General features: G+C 39.4%; 1 protein-coding gene across 1 annotated transcript in view; it reads left to right on the forward strand.

The window, feature by feature from the left end:
• Nucleotides 1-3,694: 3,694 nt before the first annotated feature.
• Nucleotides 3,695-22,458, forward strand: part of LOC122533253 (ETS-like protein pointed) — a gene marked incomplete at its 5' end in the record, with an annotated part of 43,188 nt that continues 24,424 nt past the window's right edge. The window contains 2 exons of the mRNA XM_043662783.1: nucleotides 3,695-3,863; nucleotides 16,467-16,670. Of these exons, the coding sequence (XP_043518718.1) occupies nucleotides 3,695-3,863; nucleotides 16,467-16,670 (373 nt within the window). The remainder of the gene's footprint in view (nucleotides 3,864-16,466; nucleotides 16,671-22,458) is intronic.

Below are 22,458 nucleotides of genomic sequence, written 5' to 3' on the forward strand. Positions count from 1 at the left end.
TTTAAGAGAATGGTTGCGTTTGTGTGCACGTATGTATGAATGTATGACGAATGTTGCGCCTGTGTAGATTTATTTATGACATTTTCTATCTATTTGTGAATTCGTTTCTTGAAAGGACGAGTGTGTTTTCTATAACGTGCGATTATTTCCCGAATTATTTTCAAACCAACTTCCCCAAGCAATCTCTAAACTCAAATTTCCAATTCTCTTACAAGAGCAAAATCGATCCAATGAAACTTGCGCTCAGATCCAAGTTCAGTTAGTTCCCCCGCCGGACTGAAAGAAATTTCTAAAATTTTCGGGATTTGCACCACCGGAAACCAACGCCATCGAACCTTCTTCTTTCCACTGAAAAATCCTCACGACTCACAATTTGCATTTCGATTTGACGCCCGATCGGTAAATTCGAGGGACGCTCGAGTAATTCCACGATCACGGAGGTCCTCGCGATTCGCTTTCGACTGTGACAGGAGATAAATCTGCCGCGATCCACGGAATTCGAGGAGGAGGGGAAAGACACAGCGAACATTTTACTGGCAGAGCTCGTCGTGCTCGATCATACGCGGCATTCGCAACGAGCCAGCCACAGGCGTCGTTCCTGCAAATGTGGTCCGATTGATATTCCAACCACGGGGCAAACGTTGCGCCGGTGGCACGTGGGTTTTCAATTTCCAGCTCCTCCGGGAGCCACACTGCGGCCGTTCTCCCGTTCTTTCGATCCTTACAGCAGGACAATCCCACTTCTTCTTCGTCCACTCCTCTCCGCGATTACACGTTTCCACGACGCGTACGTTCCCTCGTCACGATGAATAATTCTGCATCGCGGCTGATACACTTTGCATCCGTGACCGTCGTTGTCTCTGTTCGTCGTGGAATTTCACGACAAGGCTTAATCGATTTTTTTTTTTTGGTATTGATTGAAGAAAATTCAACGCGAGAAGAACTTTATTTTTTTTTTTTTTTTTAAGAAAAAGATTCCAGATTTGACGCGGATTTTTAATGTAAAATGAGAGAAAATAAAATAAAACTTAGGTCTCGCTCATTAAAAATGTGCAGTTTCGATTATAATTTAATTGATTAGAAAGTGCATGAAAACGCGAAACTCGGGGAAATAATATTAGTATCAATTCCATGAACCACGTGGATCGTCTAAATTTCATAGTTTCATTTTCGCTCGTTTCAAATCGACAGATCATTTAAATTTCACATTTCGCAAGACTGAGCGACGATCATTTGAATTTTATATTTTGTAAGAACAGTACGAGCGTCTCCTTCTTGAATTACGTCGCGGTATTACCGTGCATGATGTCCTCCTTCAAGGGTTTCGAGGGTCAACGATATTCATCGTTCATTATTATTATTTCTATCGTGTGTCAAATTCGCCGGAACCATTTAAGGAGACGGCGAACGATCGACGCGCAATGTTCTCTAGCGAGTAGCCGGCCGGCTTGGAAACTCCTCGGCGACGAACAGCGTCGATATCTTTGTACGTTTGTAAGCAGCGCGCCGGTATGCAAATTTCTTAGTCGCGCGCGTGTGCTCGTGCGTCGCCGTACGCACACACGTACGTTTGTACGCGTTGAGACAAAGGTGCTTATGGGTTACGGGAGACTTGCCGTGCGTGCACGCCATACATACTTAATGGACTTTCGGCGGTACGCCGTTGGAAGAGCTTATGGCCATGCAAATCCAGCTGTGCAGATATCCCCGCGTTCCCCCAAGAAAACACGATTTCTATCACGTTTATCACTCTCCTGCTCCTCCTCCTTCTTCTTCTTCATTGTAAATTTTGATAAATTCGATTTTTCGTTTGAGAAACAGATTCGTTTCACGAAAGCGAGCTGACTGGATAATTTCGGCTTATCGAAAACGGAAGAAAAACGTAAAGGCAGCAGAGGTTCGATAAGATACAGCCGGTGTGACTGGTGTGAAAACAAAACCAGTGGTCTCTGGTAATGGCATGACCGCAGGTCTTGTGCTTCCTTCAGATATGAACTCGAGCGGATGATAAATTTCGCAGTTGTTGCTGTTGTAGCGATTGAAGATCCTGGCAGGAGCCATAAGCTGTTCCTTTTTGTTTGCACTCCGTCCCCCAAATATAACAGATAAACAAATCCATTTCATTGTTCTCTGTGTTTACGAGAAAAAAACGTGAACACACCCTGTACATAAAAGAAAAAGAAACTGTCTTGCCTAGTTTAACCCCTTGCCAAAACGCATCTGAACTACCAGAATTCTATCGTCAAAATTGAATTCGAGAATTTCGAAAGTCTGTGCGCAGACGAAAATGTGTCGGACAAAGAATAGTCGAACGCGGGCAGAGGAGAAGAGAAGAAGAGTATTGGATCGCGCCATAAGGCGTACGCAGCGTTGTGCGTACGGCATAGAGCAAGAAGAAGCGTACCTACAACAACGATGCACCTGCACCTGCCCGCCAGTTGCTACCCCTCTTTACGACGATGCTATCTAGGATGGTGTGCATGCCCCCTTCGCCTCTGTTCGCTTTCGCTGCTGCTGCTCCTGGCCGCCCGTCGTCGCCGCCGCGACACCTGACGCTCCTTCGGTTCTCTCTTCTGCACGCTGACGCGCGCGTGCACACCACTTTGTGAGAAGTACCATTTACTTGGCTTCTCACACATCCATCTCGGATCCGAGGATTCGACTATTCCCAGTCTGCCTCTGACAAACACACGGTTCACCACGTGTTTTTTGATAGACAAAGGTTCTGAACGTGCGCGTCAGAGTACATGGTCCTTCGTTGTGTAGAAATTCTCATTTTTTTTTTTTTTTACGTATTTTTAATTACGTCTTAATTACGTTTTAATTACGTTTTTAATTACGTTTTACGTTTTTTATTTTTTAACGTTTCTAAGGTATTATTTTAACCCCTCGCGCTGGCAACTGGTTCGCGGACCATAACGAGTGACCGAACCGTATACAATAATTCGTCGCTCTGTTTCCCTTTTGAACTCGTCGGCACGATGTCACTGAATAGAAATTATCACGAAGTAATAAACTTATCATTTGTTTTGCCTTGGTTACATTTAAACATACTTAACCTGAGAAAATGTTGCAATTTTGGTACAAAATGTTCTCGACGTGCGTGGCACGTCATTCCAGCGCAAGAGGCGATTAACTTGCACGGCAACTGACTGCGGACCATAACGAACGACCATAACCGTATACAATAATTCGTCGCTTTCTTTTTGAACTCGTCGGTATGACGTCACTGGATAGAAATTACTGAGAAGTAATAAATTTATTATTCGTTGTGCCTATTTTGTTTTACTTGAAACTGAGAAAATGTTGCAATTTTGGGAGAAAAAGTTCTCGTCACTCCAGCGCAAGAGGTTAACTTGCACTGTCAACTGACTGCGGACCATAACGAACGACCATAACCGTATACAATAATTCGTCGCTTTCTTTTTGAACTCGTCGATATCACTGGATAGAAATTACTCAGAAGTAATAAATTTATTATTCGTTGTGCCTATTTTATTTTACTTGAATATACTTAAAACTGAGAAAATATTACAATTTTGGGAGAAAAAGTTCTCGACGTCATTCCAGCGCAAGAGGTTAACCGTAATTGTAAACTTGGCGAAATGGAAGTTCATAAATCATCCTCCAAACTCTAGATAGTCCTAAACGTTGCAAAATCAAAGTTCTTCGCTTGAGTTTCATAAAATAAATATATCGTGATATATATGAGCAAGCACTTGAACGTATCCTTACGCGTGTTACAGATATACCGGCACAAGTGCCGCCGTTAACACCTGGGACCAACAAGAAGATGACCGAGGCCCTGGAGGCTTCTTTCGCCTCCTGGGAGAAGGAACGAGTCCGCCTCAACATAACCAAAGGTGAGTACCGTCTTTTTTCCTTCTCTTTCTTCTTCTTCTTCTTCTTCTCCTTCTTCTTCTTCTTCTTCTTCTCCTTCACTTGATACTACATATACACACACAGTATAGTATTCCCGTCTCGCGGAAAACGTATTCTTCCTTTCTTTCTTTCCTTCTTTCTCTCTTTTCTCTCATGCACGTTCCATGGCGTATAGGTTTCTCAAACGACTTCTAATTACAGGATCATTGCCACGATCCTATATGATCCTCTTCCGAGACGTTTTCATCCGATCTCTACGCGTTTGTCCAATTGCTTTTTCTACATCCTTAACGCTGTACTTTACAACGTTTTTTGTTTAATTGTTTTACTCTTGTATCTTTTTCGTGTTAACTGAGGATACCGGTCGCGTTTTATCTTGTATCGTAGAGAATTTTTTTCTCTCGAGAATATTATCGATCTTGCCGGTATCGATATATTGGAAGATGTAAAAGATACGATGTTCAATGAGATCGAAGTTCTTGGTTATAGTCTCATTAAAAACCTATTAGAAGCACCTTGAGTATATCGTTAAGACATTAATCATCTCTCGGTTCAGCATATAAACGATGATCGAGACTGGACATACCTATTGATCCTGATTAAGATATTCGAGATAATGCATTTATTGAGAATCGGGAGAATTGCCAGCGCCGATTAATCAAGCTTCAGCTCGTTTTTGCAACGGCATTACCTCATTTGTGGCATTCGCGTTTCTTTTTTTTTTTTCTTTTCCTCCATCGTCGATTGCTATTCTTGCCCGTATAATCGGTCGAGGTTCGAATCGACATATTCTTCGATACGCATTATTTCTTCCACTCTGTGCAATAGAGTCCCCGTTACAATAAATTTTAATTTCCACTTTTAGAGACCTCGCATTTTAATGGATCATCCTGTGATCTTTTCTTACCAAGTTTCTTGCGTCAGTTAAACGTAAATAATAATCGACGATATTTCATTGTACATCGGTCACAATTACGTTTTTTGCTGTATGTACACGAAATACCGTAGAATAATTATCGTGCTCCACAGATACAGTAGCCCTCGCTTACCGCACTTTCTCCCATTTAAGCTATCCCTACTAATTCTCGGAATTGGGATTATCTTATCGTGCCTACCGAAGGCCGCGTGAAATATAAAGCACGATACAAAGCGAGTGATACTCATATTTCGGCACAATTCGCAAAATACGTCTCGCCGCTTAACCACTTGCGCTGGGGAACTGATTGCGGACCGTAACGAGTGACCAAACCGTATACAAATAATTCGTCGCTTTCCTTTTGAACTCGTCGGTATGACATCGCCGAATAGAAATGATTGAATAATAAATTTATTATTTGTGCTTATTTAATAATAATAAATTTATTATTTTTGCCTATTTTATTCTACTTAAATATATAATTTTACTTATTATAACATGTTATGCTATAATATATAATATATATATATATGTTATAACACAACCTATGTTATGCCTAATATAATCTACATTCTAGTGAAATACATTGACATTTCGTGTGTTTATTGTTAAATTATATTACAGATTAAAACTGTATTAACTTTTAGATAAAATAAAATTTTCTACAGTGTCAGAAAACGACATTACTTACACAAGTGTCCTTAACCACTTGCGCCGGGCAACTGATTGCGGACCGTAACGAGTGACCAAACCGTATACAATAATTCGTCGCTTTCCTTTTGAACTCGTCAGTGTGACATCGCCGGATAGAAATTATTGAGAATATTATTTGTTTCGCCTATTTTGCTTTACTTAAATATATAATTTTACTTATTACAACATGTTATGCTATAATATATAATATATATGTTATAACACAACCTATGTTATGCCTAATATAATCTACATCCTAGTGAAATACATTGACATTTCGTGTGTCTATTGTTAAATTATATTACAGATTAACTTTTAGATAAAATAAAACTTTCTAGTGTCAGAAAACGACATTACTTACACAAGTATCCTTAACCACTTGCGCCGGGCAACTGTTTGCGGACCGTAACGAGTGACCAAATTGTATACAGATAATTCGTCGCTTTCTTTTCAAACTCGTCCAAGTGAGAACCACCGTATCAATACTCTACTGTATCAGTCGCGAATCTACCAAGAAGAACAGAAGCATAAAGAGCGACAACTCGAGACGCAACGAGAAACGTCCCCTGTGGCAACGTGCGCGCGGTTGCACACGATACTCGGAACGAGCTTCTCGTTTCGTTGCACAACGCGCGTCGTCACGCTCGACCGCGAACCGGAGAAATTTGTCGAAAAATCGGAGTACTGTCCGTAGCAGTGGCAGCGTTGTTGCCGGTGAGCCCTTTCGAAACTCCGGGGAAATAAACCTTGCTTGCCCGTGCGTTTTTTTAGCATCTACGTGCGTGATGTTTGAGCGCGTGCGTGCGTGCATGCGTGCGTGCGTGCGTGCGTGCGTGCACGAGTATATACGCGATGTGATGTGATGTGCGACGAGGCGGCGATGTGCAGGAATTGTGAATGTGATGTTGATGGTTCTGATGGGGAGCCGATGCCACACATCCGGTATGCGCATTCAGAGCCACGCGGGTGTGACGTTACTTCCGGTCTACATGCCCCGGGTTCGTACCCTCCGGCCAGATCACCTACAGTCTGACCTCCGTGAACCTAACGAGCAAACCTCGCGCCGTTCCACTTTACAGCGGACCACGCTGATTTCGCTCTTCTTTCTCCCCCTTCTCTCCTTCTCTCGTGATCGTTTCGTTATTCCGTTATAAGAATCACGCGGTTTCGTGCATTAAAAGATGATCCTTGTTTTTTAACTCCCGCAATTATTTTGAAATTTCGTTGCTAATGGATCTACCAATTGGATGAAATCCAAACGGAGAAAGGATTCGAGAAAGGCCTGGTAAACGACGCCCGGTATTGATTATTTAGGCTTTCTGATCATTTTTAAAGTTGTAAATTATATTAGAGACTAAAATTACTTATGGCCGTTTAAAACGTAAAATTTCCAGATCAGAGACGTTAAAGTGAAAACAAGTAAAATAAAATAGGAGAGCTTTGGAGTGCCATAAAGTACAGAAGCTTTCATCTACACGTTTTACGAAAAAAAAAAAAAAATCGCTTGAATCTGTTTTTCTGTGTCTATAAAATGTTCAACTAAAATTGTAAATTGGCCATTTTGACCATTTTGGTAGCTCTGGTGTTAATAATAATAACTAGATAGGATTAGGGTAGGCTTAGGCTAGGCTCAATAATAATTCTTATAGATTTAAACGATGACACGTGTTGATTCGGTTTATATATAATTTTGAAAATTGAAATTCAGCACTGTTGAGATTCACTTCTAGTGAAAATACCAGACTCAGTAACCAGACATTGCCCCTAAAGACTTAATATACATTTTTTTTTTTCATACATGTCACACATGTCTTTCTTCAACTCCGACTATTTTGTTGACTTCATGAAACATGTTCTTCTTGTTTCTATACAATTAATAGCTATGTTTATTTTTTCATACATGTCACACGTGTCTTTCTTCAACTCCGAATATTTTATTGACTTGATGAAACATGTTCTTCTTGTTTCTATATAATTAACAGCTATATATTATAGAAAACCAGAAATATATACTCCATTATGACTAAATATAAATAAACGAAATCTCTGATCAGAGAGAGGAGATATTGCAGCCTCATTCGTCCATAATAAATCATAATAAATCATTACAAGTCATTCATTTGATGTTCTGTAACGATGTATTGATAAAATCCAACTGTGATTTTCAATTTTGGGTGTTATCCATTACAGAGAATTGAAACGTGCGCTCATCCGACGACTAATAATCGTTCCATATTCTTCTCTTTCGTATTTTTTCACAAACGTACAACTTTCGAGTTATAGAGTAACTGAACCGTGTTGTACCATCAGCTGCTTCGAGTCCAGAGGAATTTTAGTGGCAGACGACAGAGAGATTTCGTCGGCGTTCTTTTTTTTTTCCTGCACGTTCGAACATCGAACCTCGCTCGTCAAGGCTCGAGATCGATCGAAAAAGGAATCGATCGAGAGTCCAAAGTCGTTTCGGCGGTAAGTACGATCCATTTCTCGAGGTTCGATCGCGTCGCACGCGCGCTACAATCGCCGATCCCAAGCACCTGCTGCACGAAGACACGGCGTGCATTCGCGATCGCATTGCAGAACGTCAGAAACTCCTCTGACGCATTCGTTATTATGATTTATTCAGAATTCGCCTTTCTTATGAATAATAAGCGCCGCCAACTGGATGTGGTGTATCCCCCTTTGTCGAATCGAGACGCGACTCGGTCACGTACCATTCGCGTCGAACACACTGTCAGAATGTTGCCACGTCGCTGTGACTCTTACCATCTTCGAACGTTTGGCCACGATCGTCGAGGCTACGCTTTACGTTCAGATCCTTGCTGGTAACTATTGACTCTCTCTCTCTCTCTCTCTTTCTCTTTCTGTAAATTTAATTCCAAGGTCAAGCCTCGACGTTTCCCCCCTGGCTTATTAATTTAATTTATCATCGAGTCATTCGAAATTTTTGGAATCTCTCTCGTAGAGAAGAGAATGATCAACCTCTTGACGTGCGAAATTGCAACATTTCCTCAGTTTTAAGTACATTCAAACGTAAAACAGACGATAAGTTTATTACTGCTTAATAATTTCTATCCATGATACACGAGTTCAAAAGAAAAAGAAAGCGACGAATTATTGTATACGGTTCGGGTCGCTCGTTACGGTCCGCGAGCCAGTTGCCAGCGTAGTACCGTCTGTGACGAAAAATATAAATACTCCCTTCATGTGATAAAATGTACAAATGTACACGACTAATTTGGGACGGAGGAAGTTAGATCTTTAGTCTGATAATAAATCCTCGATATTCGTAATAATAGATACGAAACGAAGGAGAAAGAGAAGGATGATAAAAGTAAATGATCTGCTTGATGATTGTAACAAATCGCACGTTCCTTTTTTTCGCATTGTTAGTGTAAAAATATAATAGAAAGAGATCTTGGATCTTCTTCGAGAGACGCGTGAAAAAAAAAAAAAGAAAAAAAGCGAAATGAGCATACCGAGATAAAGATGCAAAAGCACAAATATAATGATGTCAAATGGATAATTAAGATCTCCACGGTGACGCGTGCTACCATAATCTCAGCCATCGAGAGCCACTTCTCTTCAGTCGAACTGCCAGAGGGATCCATACCGTGGAAATGAAACAAACAGGAGAAAAAGAAGAAGAAGAAGAGAGAAAAAGATAGAGAAATTGGCGTCCACCTGTCCACGAGGGACCAGCAAAATTTATCACTGGTGGGCAGGTACATCGTATCGTAGGTAAACTGCCTTTAGCCCAGGCCTATACAGAGCCAGACGGTTCCTAAACCAACCGACCGAAATCACAGTCAGTATTCCTCGATTATCGTGGAAAAAGCGTGGCACCTGCGGCGATTATCTCTCTTTGAGGATCTGTCGACGAGCTCGATCAACCACCACCGCCAATGTGCTTTTTCGGGACACCTTTGACGCTAAAACTATAAAATTTCTTTTGAAGAATCAAAGAAGAAAAAAAAAAAAAATAGAGAAACTTTACAACACAATGGACAAGGAAAATATCCAAGGACAAGCTTTTATTTTTATGCTCTACGAAAAATTATTTAAATCTTTAAAAATACGCTGTTTGTTTCACGTCTGTAAAACGTCCAACAAAAATTACAAATTGGTCGTTTTGGACGACTGTAGTGTTGAAAGCTCGCCTCATGGTGTCTATTTCTATTCGATAATTGCGTCAATAAAACTATATGATTTCCAGTAATGATTCGTGGTTGGAAATGCGTACTGAAAGTTGGAAGGTCGTCTGATTTTCCACAAGTTTTTTTTGCAAGCAGTCTGAAATGATTCTCTCCTCTGAACAAATTCGGATCATCGCGGAGTTTTTTTTTGTCGGGGGAAATATTCGATTCTGAGAATCGAATACCAAATGAATTATGGATCACATTAAAGAGCAGCTGTCGGTATCCCCGGGTGAAAATTCTTGAGTTCGTTCCAGAGTTTCATGAACGATTGATCCGTTTCTCTTTCGAAGATTAAATTAAAACTGCCATTGCCACGAAAGGTTTTCTATCGAGAAGAATAAAATGTAATAAATGCTGTGATGAAGATTGACTTTAACTCAATTATTAGAATATATATATATATAAAAGTTAATGAAGTTTATTAAATTTGTCTTTCGTCGAATATTCTACATTTTTATGTACGTGCAACGATTGAAAAGGAAAGAATAGAACCACGAGTCTTTGTCTTTTAATAAATACCTACAATAAAACAGAAACGATGAAAGCACAAATTATAAAGATAACAACATAAAAGAAGAACATAAATTATAAAGATAACGTAAATAAAAGATAAAACAGGAATGATGAAATATATAAATTATAAATTATAAATACGTGAATTACAAAGAAATTATAAGGAAACACGTAAATTGTAAAGAAATATACATAAATTATAAAAGCATAAATTTTCATTTAAATAATAATATTTAATTGTAATATTTCCAGTTAAATAATAATATTTAATTGTAATATTTCCAGTTGAATAATAATATTTAATTGTAATATTTCCAGTTGAATAATAATACTTAATTGTAATATTTCCAGTTGAATAATAATATTTAACTGTAATATTTCCAGTTAAATAATAATACTTAATTGTAATATTTCCAGTTGAATAATGATAATTAATTGTAATATTTCCAATTGAATAATAATATTTAACTGTAATATTTCCAGTTGAATAATAATACTTAATTGTAATATTTCCAGTTGAATAATAATACTTAATTGTAATATTTCCCGTTGAATAATAATATTTAATTGTAATATTTCCAGTTGACTAATAATATTTAATTGTAATATTTCCAATTAAATAATAATAATATTTAATCGCAATGTTTACAATTAAATAATAATAATATTTAATTGCAATGTTTACAATTAAATAATACAACAACAGATACAGTATCTCAATGCGATACAGTACAACACAAATCACAATATTTCAACATCGTGCCGCTGCCATCGTAATTCTAGTCACAGCTCGGGCTTTATAATCCCGCGCCGATCTCTCGGTCCGCCGCCATCCATCCATCCATCAGCGTTCAAGAGCTGCTGCTCATCGTGTTTCTACCGGTGGTGAGGAACGCCAGAAATCGCCGTCAGAAATCAAAGGTGACCGACGAAACAGCCAGGAGCGCAGAGAACTGAAAGAAGAAGAAGAAGAGAAGGAGGAGAAGAAGGAGGAGGAAGAACGTCGGCCTTAGTCCTTGGATGGCCATATCGAAATCGCGTAGCCGCGGATCGACGCGATCCCGCTCGCGAGCTCGGTCGTCGCGCGTCGCTACGTGACTCGCGAGAGTAACGCCGTTTTTATGAATGGATGATATGTTCCTCGGGTTGGCGAGCGAGGCGCTTCGGCAACCAGCGTGTGCTCTTCGTGGAAACGATGAAACGGCGAGCAACCAGCGACAGCCAACTCGGCTCGCTCCACGACACTCGGTGTGGTGCCGATCCGTGAGTGGCTCGAGGGGATCGGCACACCGCGGCGACAATACATAAATAGAGGAAAAGGTGAGAGAGAGCAAAGAGGACTCTTGTGGCTCGCGCGAGTGTCTAACGGCACGGCACGATCAAAGCGGCCGCCGATATTTGAGGATCGCGCCGATGTTTGCCAAACTTATTCCTTGTCAGCACTGTTAACAGACTCCTCTCCCTCTTGCTCGCGCGATGGTGATGCTTCTCCCACTTTCTCTCTCTCTCTCTCTCTCTTTCTCTTTCTTTCTATCTAGCTTCGTTCCGCTCATTCTTTCACGATTACTCGCGTTTATTTCCCTTTTAACCACCTTCTAAGCGGTCAGGTTTGAGTCAAGATGTTTCGTTTCCTTCCCGGCGGGAGAGAAGATTTTGGAGCATTTCGAAATCCCTGTCTATATAGAGAGTTTTTTTTTTTTTTTTTTTTTATATATCTGAACTCCAGCTATCGGGACAAAACTGGAAGAATTGTAATTAAACGGTAATAGGCGAGCTCCTCTGTTGTTTATCAGCGTGTAGCGCGGAAAATTGGCGAGCTCCTGTTATGCGAACTCCAATTATATAAACTGTTTGTCTCCTCCTTCCTCCTCCCCGAGTTAAGATAAATGGAAGTTCCGCTGTAATTGGATGGAATTGCAACTGTCTTCTTATTTCCTTAAATCAGTGACGTGTCGAGATTTCGAAGAAGCGCAGGATCGCTTCCCAGATGGGAGGCGAAAAATCCTCCAAAGTTCTCCAAAGTTACCTTTTGCAGCCTGTTTTCCCAGATGACAGACGAACTTTGAAAGAAAAAAAAAAAAAAAAAAGAATGTCATTTCGCGCGTTGAAAAGTCTCAAGTTCGTTCTCCAATTTAATTTTCCAATTAGGCTGATGCAATTTTCACGTTAGACGGTGGAGTTGGCGACGAAGGCGGTAAACGGTGAACGGCGGGGGTGAAAGAAGCGATTACAGAGCGCGGATATCGGCGCGGTTTAGACGAACCTCTCGCTGTTCACTCGCGGCCACTCTCCCGTTCGCTGGTTACGGCTTTTAATCAACCGTGCCGCAACAGGCTAATCTATGCAATTAGTTTCCTACGACGTAATCAACAACCGGCCAGATAAGGTGAAACAGCCGGGTGGGAGTTAAAAGTCCTGTATTACATTAGATTACTCTTCTCTCTGCATTATCATCGGCCGTGGGGACGAGTGAGGAACATGCAGATCGCCGCGCCCGCCGGTTACCGATTATCGTCGAAACGAGAAAAACCATTCCGAACGAGAGGAACATTCTTCTTGTCCACTCTTTTTCTCATTGGGGGCAAAGGAAAAACAGAGAGAAAGAAAGAGGGAGGGTATTTAAGGTTAATTCCATGTCAACGATGAGATAAAACTCTATATTATCGTGCATTATCCGTCGTATCCGATGAGAAATGTTTCGCCACGTGAGAGATTCGATTTATTATTCATGAGACGTTGCGACGTTTCGTTTCCAGTGACGAAGCCGAAACTGTTTTCAATTGCAAACGACCGATTAGCTCGAGGATTCTATTCCAGAATTTTATTATTCGTGGCGTTTCTGTTATTGGAAACTTTTGTCTCTAACGAAACTTGGGGGGAAACGGGTGTAATGAAACAACAGCGTCGCTGTTAACGATTCTGCAAATTCTTTCTGCGATTCTTTGTAAATCGCACTTTGAAAGTTTTACAAGGAAATCTACACGATGTTTTTCCACTCTTCGCGGCGTATATACATACATGTGCGTATGTGCTAAGTTTGGTCGAAAAATATCGATATAAATAAATGAAAATATTTGTCGACACCAGAATGGCCGTATCAAAACAATTCCATCTAATAAGTAAATTTGCACGCTCGTGTATCTGCTCGAACAGAAATTAATATTAACTTTGACAAGAGCAGCCGTGTCTTTTAAATTAGTTCAAACAGAAGGTCTGAGATCAGTCATACCATAGATCAGTATTATTCGATTACAGTTATAGTACATTACAGTAGTCGAATTAATACAGTACAATGACAAAAAATTCTACAATTATTTACAGTATGTGTGTAAAAGTGATATTAGTGCGTACACGCGACTGTCGTTTCAAATATCCCGCCGGGGAAAGTGTTCACCAGTAACGCGAAGAGATCGAATTCAATTCCAGTGCGAAGGTTTCGCCTCGTGAAACTCGTGAAACAGCAGAATTCTGAGATTCCTGAGAAAGCTCTCGTTGCCCAAGATCATCTTGAAAAGAAAAAAAATAAATAAATAAAATGAGATAAAAAGATATATTTGCATCGAACGTCGCGACGACGACCGGTGAAAGTGTTGAAAGGGAGGGGAAAAAAATTGGGAAACAGTCGAGAATTAAAAATCATAGCGTTGTTCGTTTGCGCACGTTTTCGACGAATTCTTCTGGCACGAGGAGGAAGGAGAGGAGAGACGGTTTCGCCGTAATATCTGTTTGCATTATGAGCCGAACTGTACTTTTACGCGGGAAGATACCGCGAGAAACAATGCAAGACACGCGTGCAAATATGGGCGCGCACCTCAAATGGGACATTCCAATGTTTCTCGGTATTGCTTCTACCAAAGATGGCCGGGGCCCGAGTACCGATCATGTCGTCAACCCGGCGCAATATCTCTCTCGTCTTCGAAAAGCCTTTGTCCCTCGCCTCTACCATCTCATTCCTTTCTTACCTCTCGCCACCATTCCTGTACACGTCGTTTCGTTAGAGCGAAGAAGTCTATTGCAATTGGCCAAAAAGTAATTGCGTTCTTCTTTCTTTTTTTTTTTTTTCTTTTTTCTCTAATAGATGGACGTATAACGTCTTAACCCTTTTAAAGTCAAGAGACGAGACCATTTATATTACCATTTTCTATACCCTTTTTTTTTTTAATTGGATTATTATTTTTAATTTTTGATATCGAAATCACTTTATTAATTCCAACAATTTTTTATTTTAATATATAAATATTTTAATTTTTACTTTATTTTAATAATAAATATTTTAATTTTTATTGTGTAATTGATATAATTTTATTATTTATATTTATTATTTATATTTATAATGTTATTTACATTAATTTTATGTAAAGATAATATATTAATATTATGTAATATAATTTTATTATATAATGTTATTTACATTAATTTTAGAATGAACAATAGGATATTTATATTGAATATATTAATTAAATAAGAATCATTTCAGATCGAAATTAAATGTATTTTATTACTTCATATTTAATTTAATTAAAGCCAAAAGAGAGGCATTTTTTTTATTAGTAAAATTATTGAATAACAAAGTCCTCCGAAGCTACGGTTCCGACAACGTGTCACCAACGTTAGTTTGGCTTCGACCATCGTGGCAAAAGTATTATAATCTCTTAAGTTTAAAAGCCCTGAAGAAATGGACTTCGGAAATGAAATTAGCTCAGATGAAGATGAATTTGATTTTGAACTGTCGAGAAACAAGATCGATTGTATTCACGAGGGAGAGTAGTGATAGAGAAAATGAAAGCTGTGATGGAAGTAGTGACATAGTATTAGGTGTAAGAAATCGAGAAATTAAAATAATAGGTACTGAATCCGAAAGTGACAGTAATGAAACCCACAAGATTCTAATAATTTAGAATGGACACCTTGTGAAGAATCTAGCGAATTACCATCAGAGAATAAAATTTATGGCCGGTGAAAAGCCTGCAGAGCCACAGGTATCGAATGTTGAACAACCGTTGGATTTTTTAAGATGTTTTTTTTTTTTTTTTTTTTTTTTTTATTGACGAGCTAATAAATCAAATAATAACTGAAACAAACAATTATACTGCAAAAAAATTAAAGGGGAGGACGCTGTCATCACATAATATCACCAAGGAAGAATTTTGGGCGTTCATCGCTGTTATTATAAACACGGTGACATTCTGATAAATTGTTTCTAATAAATTCAAATGTTTTATTATCAAAACTTTCACAAATATTAATTTTTTTCTTCTTTTTTATTTTCGCCTTCGAAGCGTGCGTAATTGTAAATTTAGCGAGTTAAACAAACGTTTAACAAACGTTAAATTCGAACAGTCACTCGATTTCATTAGCCGCAGCTCAGTGACATTATTTTTTCTTTTTTAAATTCTTGTCGGAAGCAAAACGATCGAAAAGGGGGAAAGAGGAATGGTCGTAAAAGATGGGGACGTTACTGGTCAGGATAACATTAGAATAGATACCGATCGTTTCCTGTTTGAAAGCATCGAGAACGTCACTTTAATCACCGGCTCGATTTGTATAATCATTCCTGAACAGTTGCCATTTAGTCGGCGAGATTCGGTTTTAAACTCGCCTCGCGAATTTATCGCGAGGTTCTTCGAATTATCGGCCGATCAGTTGCGCGAAACAAACACACACATACTGTTCGGGGATCTTCAGAGATATCGTAGAAATTTTTCAGATCTCATTGTGATCACAAATATTAAAGTGCAAGAACTCTTTCGGATTATGCACAAAGCCCCTTAATTAAAATTAATTAATATTATATCGAGACCTACGCGTTAATTTTGATAAACTGTACAATTTTAATTTGATCGACTATTTAATTTACTTGGACTACTTGGTAGTAAATCTTAATTTCTGATATTCCGTATTTTGTCACAGATAATAAAGTTCTTCAGTGTATTCTACGGTACAATTAAATTAATATGTTATCGTCTCGCAGATTCTTCGTTGTACAAAGTATTATTGAATTTTGCCAATACACAATTTAAATACATTGAATTTGTCCAATTTAATACACTCAAGTATGAAATGTTTTATGAGAAAACAAATAAATAACGATTATTTGTTTGTTTGTTATACTTTCAATTTCCTCCAACCACTTCTCACGTGGTTACAATAATGTTTCTACATTTTTCGCCTTCTCGCTGCGTTGATTGAGAATTAAATTAAAGAGAGAAGGCAAGCTTGTAAACGGGAGCAGCGAGATGAAGAAATGATGATAATATTTTTTTCAGATCCGAGGCAATGGTCGGAAGCAGCTGTCGCCCACTGGTTGCACTGGGCCATAGGGGAATTCTCGTTGGCGGGTGTGGCGATGCAACCGTGGCAGAACATGACCGGGAAACAGATTTGTGCCATGGGCAAGGAATCCTTTTTGGCACGTGCTCCGGCCTTCATGGGCGATATCCTGTGGGAACACCTCGAGATCCTACAGAAAGGTACGTGACTTTCATTTTTTTTTTTTTTCTTTTCTTTTCTTTCTTTCTTCTTCTTCTGTAAACAACTCTTCTTCGATTGCTACTGTTTATCACTGTGCAAATATTGCGGCTTAATTGCTCCATCAGTTTCAATAATCGAATCTCTTATATATTAATGTAAAATTTAATCGTCGACGCTCGGAATCTTCTTCAGCCGTCGTTTAAACTGTAAATGTAAATTTTACCGTTGAAATCGAACCGTCAATCATTTTCTCCCCGAAGAATATGAAGAATCTTGTTCCAAGAGTATCTTCTAAAATCTCGTTAAATAAAGTTTCAGGTTGTAAAATTCGACTTTCCAAATTGAATATTAAAGAATTAAATCGTCGACAGGCTACTTGCACCTTGCTCTAATTGCGACAAAATGAAACAACAAATGGAAACTTTCTTCCAAGTAAGAAAACAAAAAAGAACATCTCCTGCGTCTTCCTGTTCTCCAAACTAAAAGGGAGATCGCTATCACGTTCTGAAGATTCGTGATAGAAAAAAAAATCGAATATTTCTAAAATTTCCGAAACGCGTAAAATTTCATTTTCCACGCAAATATTGAACATCGATTGAGAAAACTAATTCATCGACGGACCACTTGCTCCATAATAATAATAATAATAATAAAAAAGGAGAGGAAAGCTCGAATCTTCTTGCGAGCAAAAAGATATCTCCCCCAAAAGTAGAGAGGAGTGGTCACTTTCTGAAGACATCATCGCGAATAGGAAAAACAGGTTGGAGCGGAAGAGTCGTTTTCCTTGGGGCCCCATAGCACGGGGACATCCCCCGGTTGGACAAAAACACAGATCGAATTTCCGTAAAATCGCGATGTCACGGCCGGCACACACAACAGGTACCAACGACACACATGTACCTACACATGAGAGAGAGAGAGAGAAAAAAAGAGAGAAAGTGTATAAGCGGAAAGAAGAGGGATGAACACGGTGAACAATGAGGTGATCGCGGAGGCGAGCCGCGTATCCTCTCTCTTTCTCTGCGCGAGCTTCGTGTTTTCAGCGTTTCGAAGCGTTGAATCGGCACTTTTTATTCGGAACGAAGGAGAGAATGGGGAGGGAAAAAAGAGCCGCGCGCCATAGAAACTCCCACTCCGGATATCCTGTGCCACCAGAATGCCCCCGTGCCATTGCCTCGGCCACTTAGGTGGTTTTCGGACCACTCGAACGTCCGTGTGCATCCTTCTCTCTCTCTCTCTCTCTCTCTCTGTCTCTCTTTTCGTGTATAAAAGCACACATGAAACCCGGGAATCTCACTCGTCTTTCGATTACCAGATAGAGACCAGCATCTTTTACAATGGATACGGCCGATTTTCACGAGGGACGAGAGTGGAAATCGAAGTATTAGGGATAATACTCGCACCGTATTCCCTTCGTCTGGTGCTCACGGGGATTGTTCTTTTTTCTGAGAAGAAATTCGCTCGACAATGGTCTCCTCCTTCAAGGAGACGGTCATCGAAATTTTTGGAAATTACATTCCAGGGAATTTTTTATTTAATTCGATCGGTTCTAGGTTATGTTAGTAAGCTTCTCCGTGACGTGAGAATGTCTCATTTGCTGTTGCTGGTAACGTGCGAGTTCGATTGCCGACGGGTGAGAAAGAAACATTTTTATTCCTCGAAGGAAATGACGGATGGTAGAAAATTAATTAAACAAAATTGTCAAAACCACCAAATGTTCATAACAGTCATTAATCCTTAGATTTTTGACTCAAATAGCTCCTCTTACGTGAATCGTCAATTGATAAATAAAAACACAATTTTATACGAGAACATAAATTACGATTTCTCTTGAAAGTCCTGTCGATCTTAAACCTTAGTACCAAAAATAATACTAAGTTCCAATTTCATCCAAATACCAAGTCTCCTCTGTCACTAAATACTTATCTAAATCTCTGTACGTGGCAAGTGAGTTCACTTCGTGTTTCCGATCACGATTCTTACATCGTTGCCGCGATTCGTGGGATTAAATTGCAAAATTCTAGAATCAGATAGAGACAAGTTTGTTCGACTTGTCTCCCTCCCTCTCTCTCTCTTTCTCTCTGTCTATCCTCGAGCGGAGATCTTTCGTACAAGTTCGTATCGTATATCGTTCGACGAGGGAAGTTTCCCTGGAACTTCTACATCTTCGTGAACGCGCGGACAGGAAGGGCGTGAGCGGGGAAGAAGGACAGAGCGAAAGAGAGAAAGGGAGGACAAGACGTGACAAGGTATGAAATGATCCGGGCAGGAAGTGAAGGTTCACCCATGATTTAATTCCCGTTAAGTAAAGGCCCGTACTTCCTCATCGATTATTCGTGTCGTCTGATCGTGAGGGAAACCGCGATTCAATCGAATCGGCTCGATTAGACACGCGTTAATACTTCAATCTGTGATATCCGATTTTCCTTCGATTCTGTATACTTCTTTTTTTTTTTTTTTTGTGATTCATCTTCTATGAATATAGAGAGCTCTGCTCTTTGTATTAGACTTTTGTTTTTTTTTCTTTCTTTATCCACGCGACAAATTAATTGGAGAATTATTGTGGCTGGACTGTGTGGATTTTTGCACGTACTCTTAATTTTTTTGAGTATTATTAAAAAAAAAAAAAAAAATTAAATTTATACAAATGCACCAGGGAGACTATCCCTGAAATTTCCCGCAAATGCATAATTATCCACAGTCTACGTGACACGATACCACGAATATTCATGAAATGAGTTTCATGAATATTCTCCACTCATTCAAGTTTCACATTCAATCGGTATGAATAGTGATAATAAGAAAAAAGCAGGGACGCCATTGTGTGTGTCTAAATATAGAAAGAAGAGACCGCAATCTCTGTTATCAGAAAACAGTGTGTAGAGCTGCTGTAATGAGACGAGCCTGGATAATTATTTCAGATAGCAGCGCTGGCATCATAGTGGAGCATAGATATGAGTGTTCGATAAAATGAAGAACAAAGCTGGCATGCAGCGTAATGCCTATATATAAACATAATATTTTTCACGCCGGGTTCTATTTTCGTAGACGTGGCTAAATTACAGTTGTTCACGAAAGCGTTTAAACACTTGTAGAGGAGCTTTTTGTGAATGTATTATTATATAAAAATTCTGATATCTTAATTAACTAACTTAAATTTCAATAAAATCTGGCAATCATTACCACGTTGGTCAAGTTTCAAACAAATTTAAAAGCATACTACAAATTACAAAATATTTAATATAAGTATTGTTATATTAATAAATTATATCAATGTGTCAATATTTATTGTAATAAAATAATATGTATTTCATAGACATTATAGAAATATTCAAACAGCTTTATTATTATTCAGTACGTTCTCACATGCTATACGCTGGATTTTTAATTTTTAATTGCAACTTTTGTACACTAGAACACTATAGTCTACTTTGGCTATCCCCATTTTATGGTTAATATACGAAACGTGCTTGAATTCAGACTTACCACTGTCTCTTGCACTCGTATAATTATTATAATTGACGATATAGAAACATAATTTAACCTCAATTATTATTAACAAAAGCGTTTCCGAATATTTGATTCCAAATGGTCAGATTTCCAGTCTCAGACTAACAACAGTCGTTGCGGTCTTACCGAAATATTTCACGCGATGCGACATACACAGGTGCATAAACGTTTCTCTACGATGTGTTTCTCTCGAAACACTTTTGGCGAACGACTGTGTTCTATCAACGAGCTCTCTCGTACGCTGGATGGAAAACAATGGAAAGAACGCTCGTGATCCGTGGCGAATCGCGATTCAACCTGCGCCGGTGAACGCGCGTAGACGCGACATAGCGTGGGTAATCGCTTTGATTCCGCGAACGAGAACGGATATTAGGAAACTCTCTCGTGCGCCGTGAAAAANAAAAAAAAAAAAAAAAAAAAAAAAAAAAAACGGAGAAAAAAGAAAAAAGTAGAAACTAAAAAGCTTGCATCCTCGGTGATGCAGGCGTGCACGATCGAATCGCAGGTGAAACGATCGTTCCCTTCGTCCAAGCCGATTTCTGTCGTTTCATCGCCCCTTTGCGCAACCTTGGATTTCTTTCTCTCTCTCTCTCTCTCTCTCTCTCTCTCTCTCTCTCTCTCTTTTTATTATTATGTGCGATGTCATGTTGCGATTTCGTAGCGATGACGCCACGCCAGTCTCAATCAGGATTAGTACTTTGCGCATGGCACAATGCTCGCCCGAGCTCGCTGTTAGAAGTTGACGAGGAGTCCAGTTGTGTGTCTGCGGTTTTCGAAATCGATCGCATGAAATTTATTACGAACGATTTGATTACAGGTACTTAGAAAATAACGAGTTATCCTTGTTATATTGTAAGTATTTCAGCGTGTCGAGTTTATTTCGTCCAAAAAAAGGCAGCACCTGCCTCAGAAACTCTAAATGGAAGTTTGTTTATTGTGAAATTCGGTAATCTAGTCAGTTCGTTAATATTGAATTAGTTTGGTAAAGGAGTCTGAAATTCTTCTTTTGTAAATTGACGAGTAAATTGGCTATGGATTTTAATAATTTTACCATTACCATCGTTACTATTTTACTAAGATTTCATTCTAAAGTTTATTCATTACCAAAAAAAAAAAAACTTGACGCTGTCGTCGTAATGAAATTTACCAGTGACACGTAAAACTTCAAAGTTAGACTCGCAGAACCCGCAACTGCCCATCGTTACGTAAGAAACGCAAAATTGTCAAATCGTGCGGCGTGGCTCCTACGAAAATCGCAGATACATCGACTCGCAAGTTCCAAGTCCTTCTCCAAGTTCCAAGACTAAAATCGCCAATCTTTCACTTTGTCGATATCTGCCCTTTGTGAATGAACAAATGTCTATAAACGTCGTTACCGAAGTGGAGGAAGGGAGGCGAGAAGGTGTTGCGATTGATTTTCGTATCGCGCAAGCCCACCCGCAAGTCCGAGAAGGATCGTTCGTGGCCGTTCGTCGATGAATCACGCCAATGGCAATCGTCTCCTTCGCAATAATGGCCGTAATGATGGAGCACGGCTACGATCGTTCATCGCGATTGCGTTCGCGGTGCTCTCTGCACCGGAATGGTAAAAACCAGGGGCCGAGTTTCGCGCGCGCGCACGCGAACGTCGTAATTGGCTTAATGACATGGAATTCTATAATCGCGTAACTATGGCCACAAACATTAATTACATTCCTCCCGCCTCTGCAAACATCGTATTAACGTAAACAATATAAACCGCACGGCCGAGTTGAGATCGAGAAGCTGGGAAGGATTAAGTATTCCAAGCATGTTCTGCGTGGAACGGTACCAAAGATCAGGGTCTTCGCTCTTCTACTTGGTAGACATCATCGTTCTAGTCGAGATTTAGTAGTAGATTTTTCGTCGATCACCTCTAGGGATTGAAATCATTGGTAGCGAAGACTGTGAGATTACGAAAATGTCGTGAAGGTATAGAAAAAAAAAAAAAAAAAAAGATTCAAAAGTCAATCGATGCAAGTCAGTTTACGCAAATCCTTCTTTGACAATTTACGCGAATGTTCTTCTGTCTTATTAAAATCGTCAGTCGGCTTGGATCATTGTAATACGATCTACACGATACTTGATGTAAACGGAATATAAACGAAGTCATTTTTAACGACTTGCACCGACCGGCTTCTGAAATCAAGAATCTAGCTTCGTTATCTGGTTTATTCTCCAAAGATCGGAGAATACGGGTTGTATGTTAAGGGTTGCAAAGCGTCGTAGGAATATTTCAATGCTCTCTCCTGAAAAAAA

The sequence above is a fragment of the Frieseomelitta varia genome, unplaced genomic scaffold, assembly GCF_011392965.1.
Source record: "Frieseomelitta varia isolate USP_RPSP 00005682 unplaced genomic scaffold, Fvar_1.2 scaffold_144, whole genome shotgun sequence".
In the NCBI taxonomy this organism is placed as follows: Eukaryota; Metazoa; Arthropoda; class Insecta; order Hymenoptera; family Apidae; genus Frieseomelitta; species Frieseomelitta varia.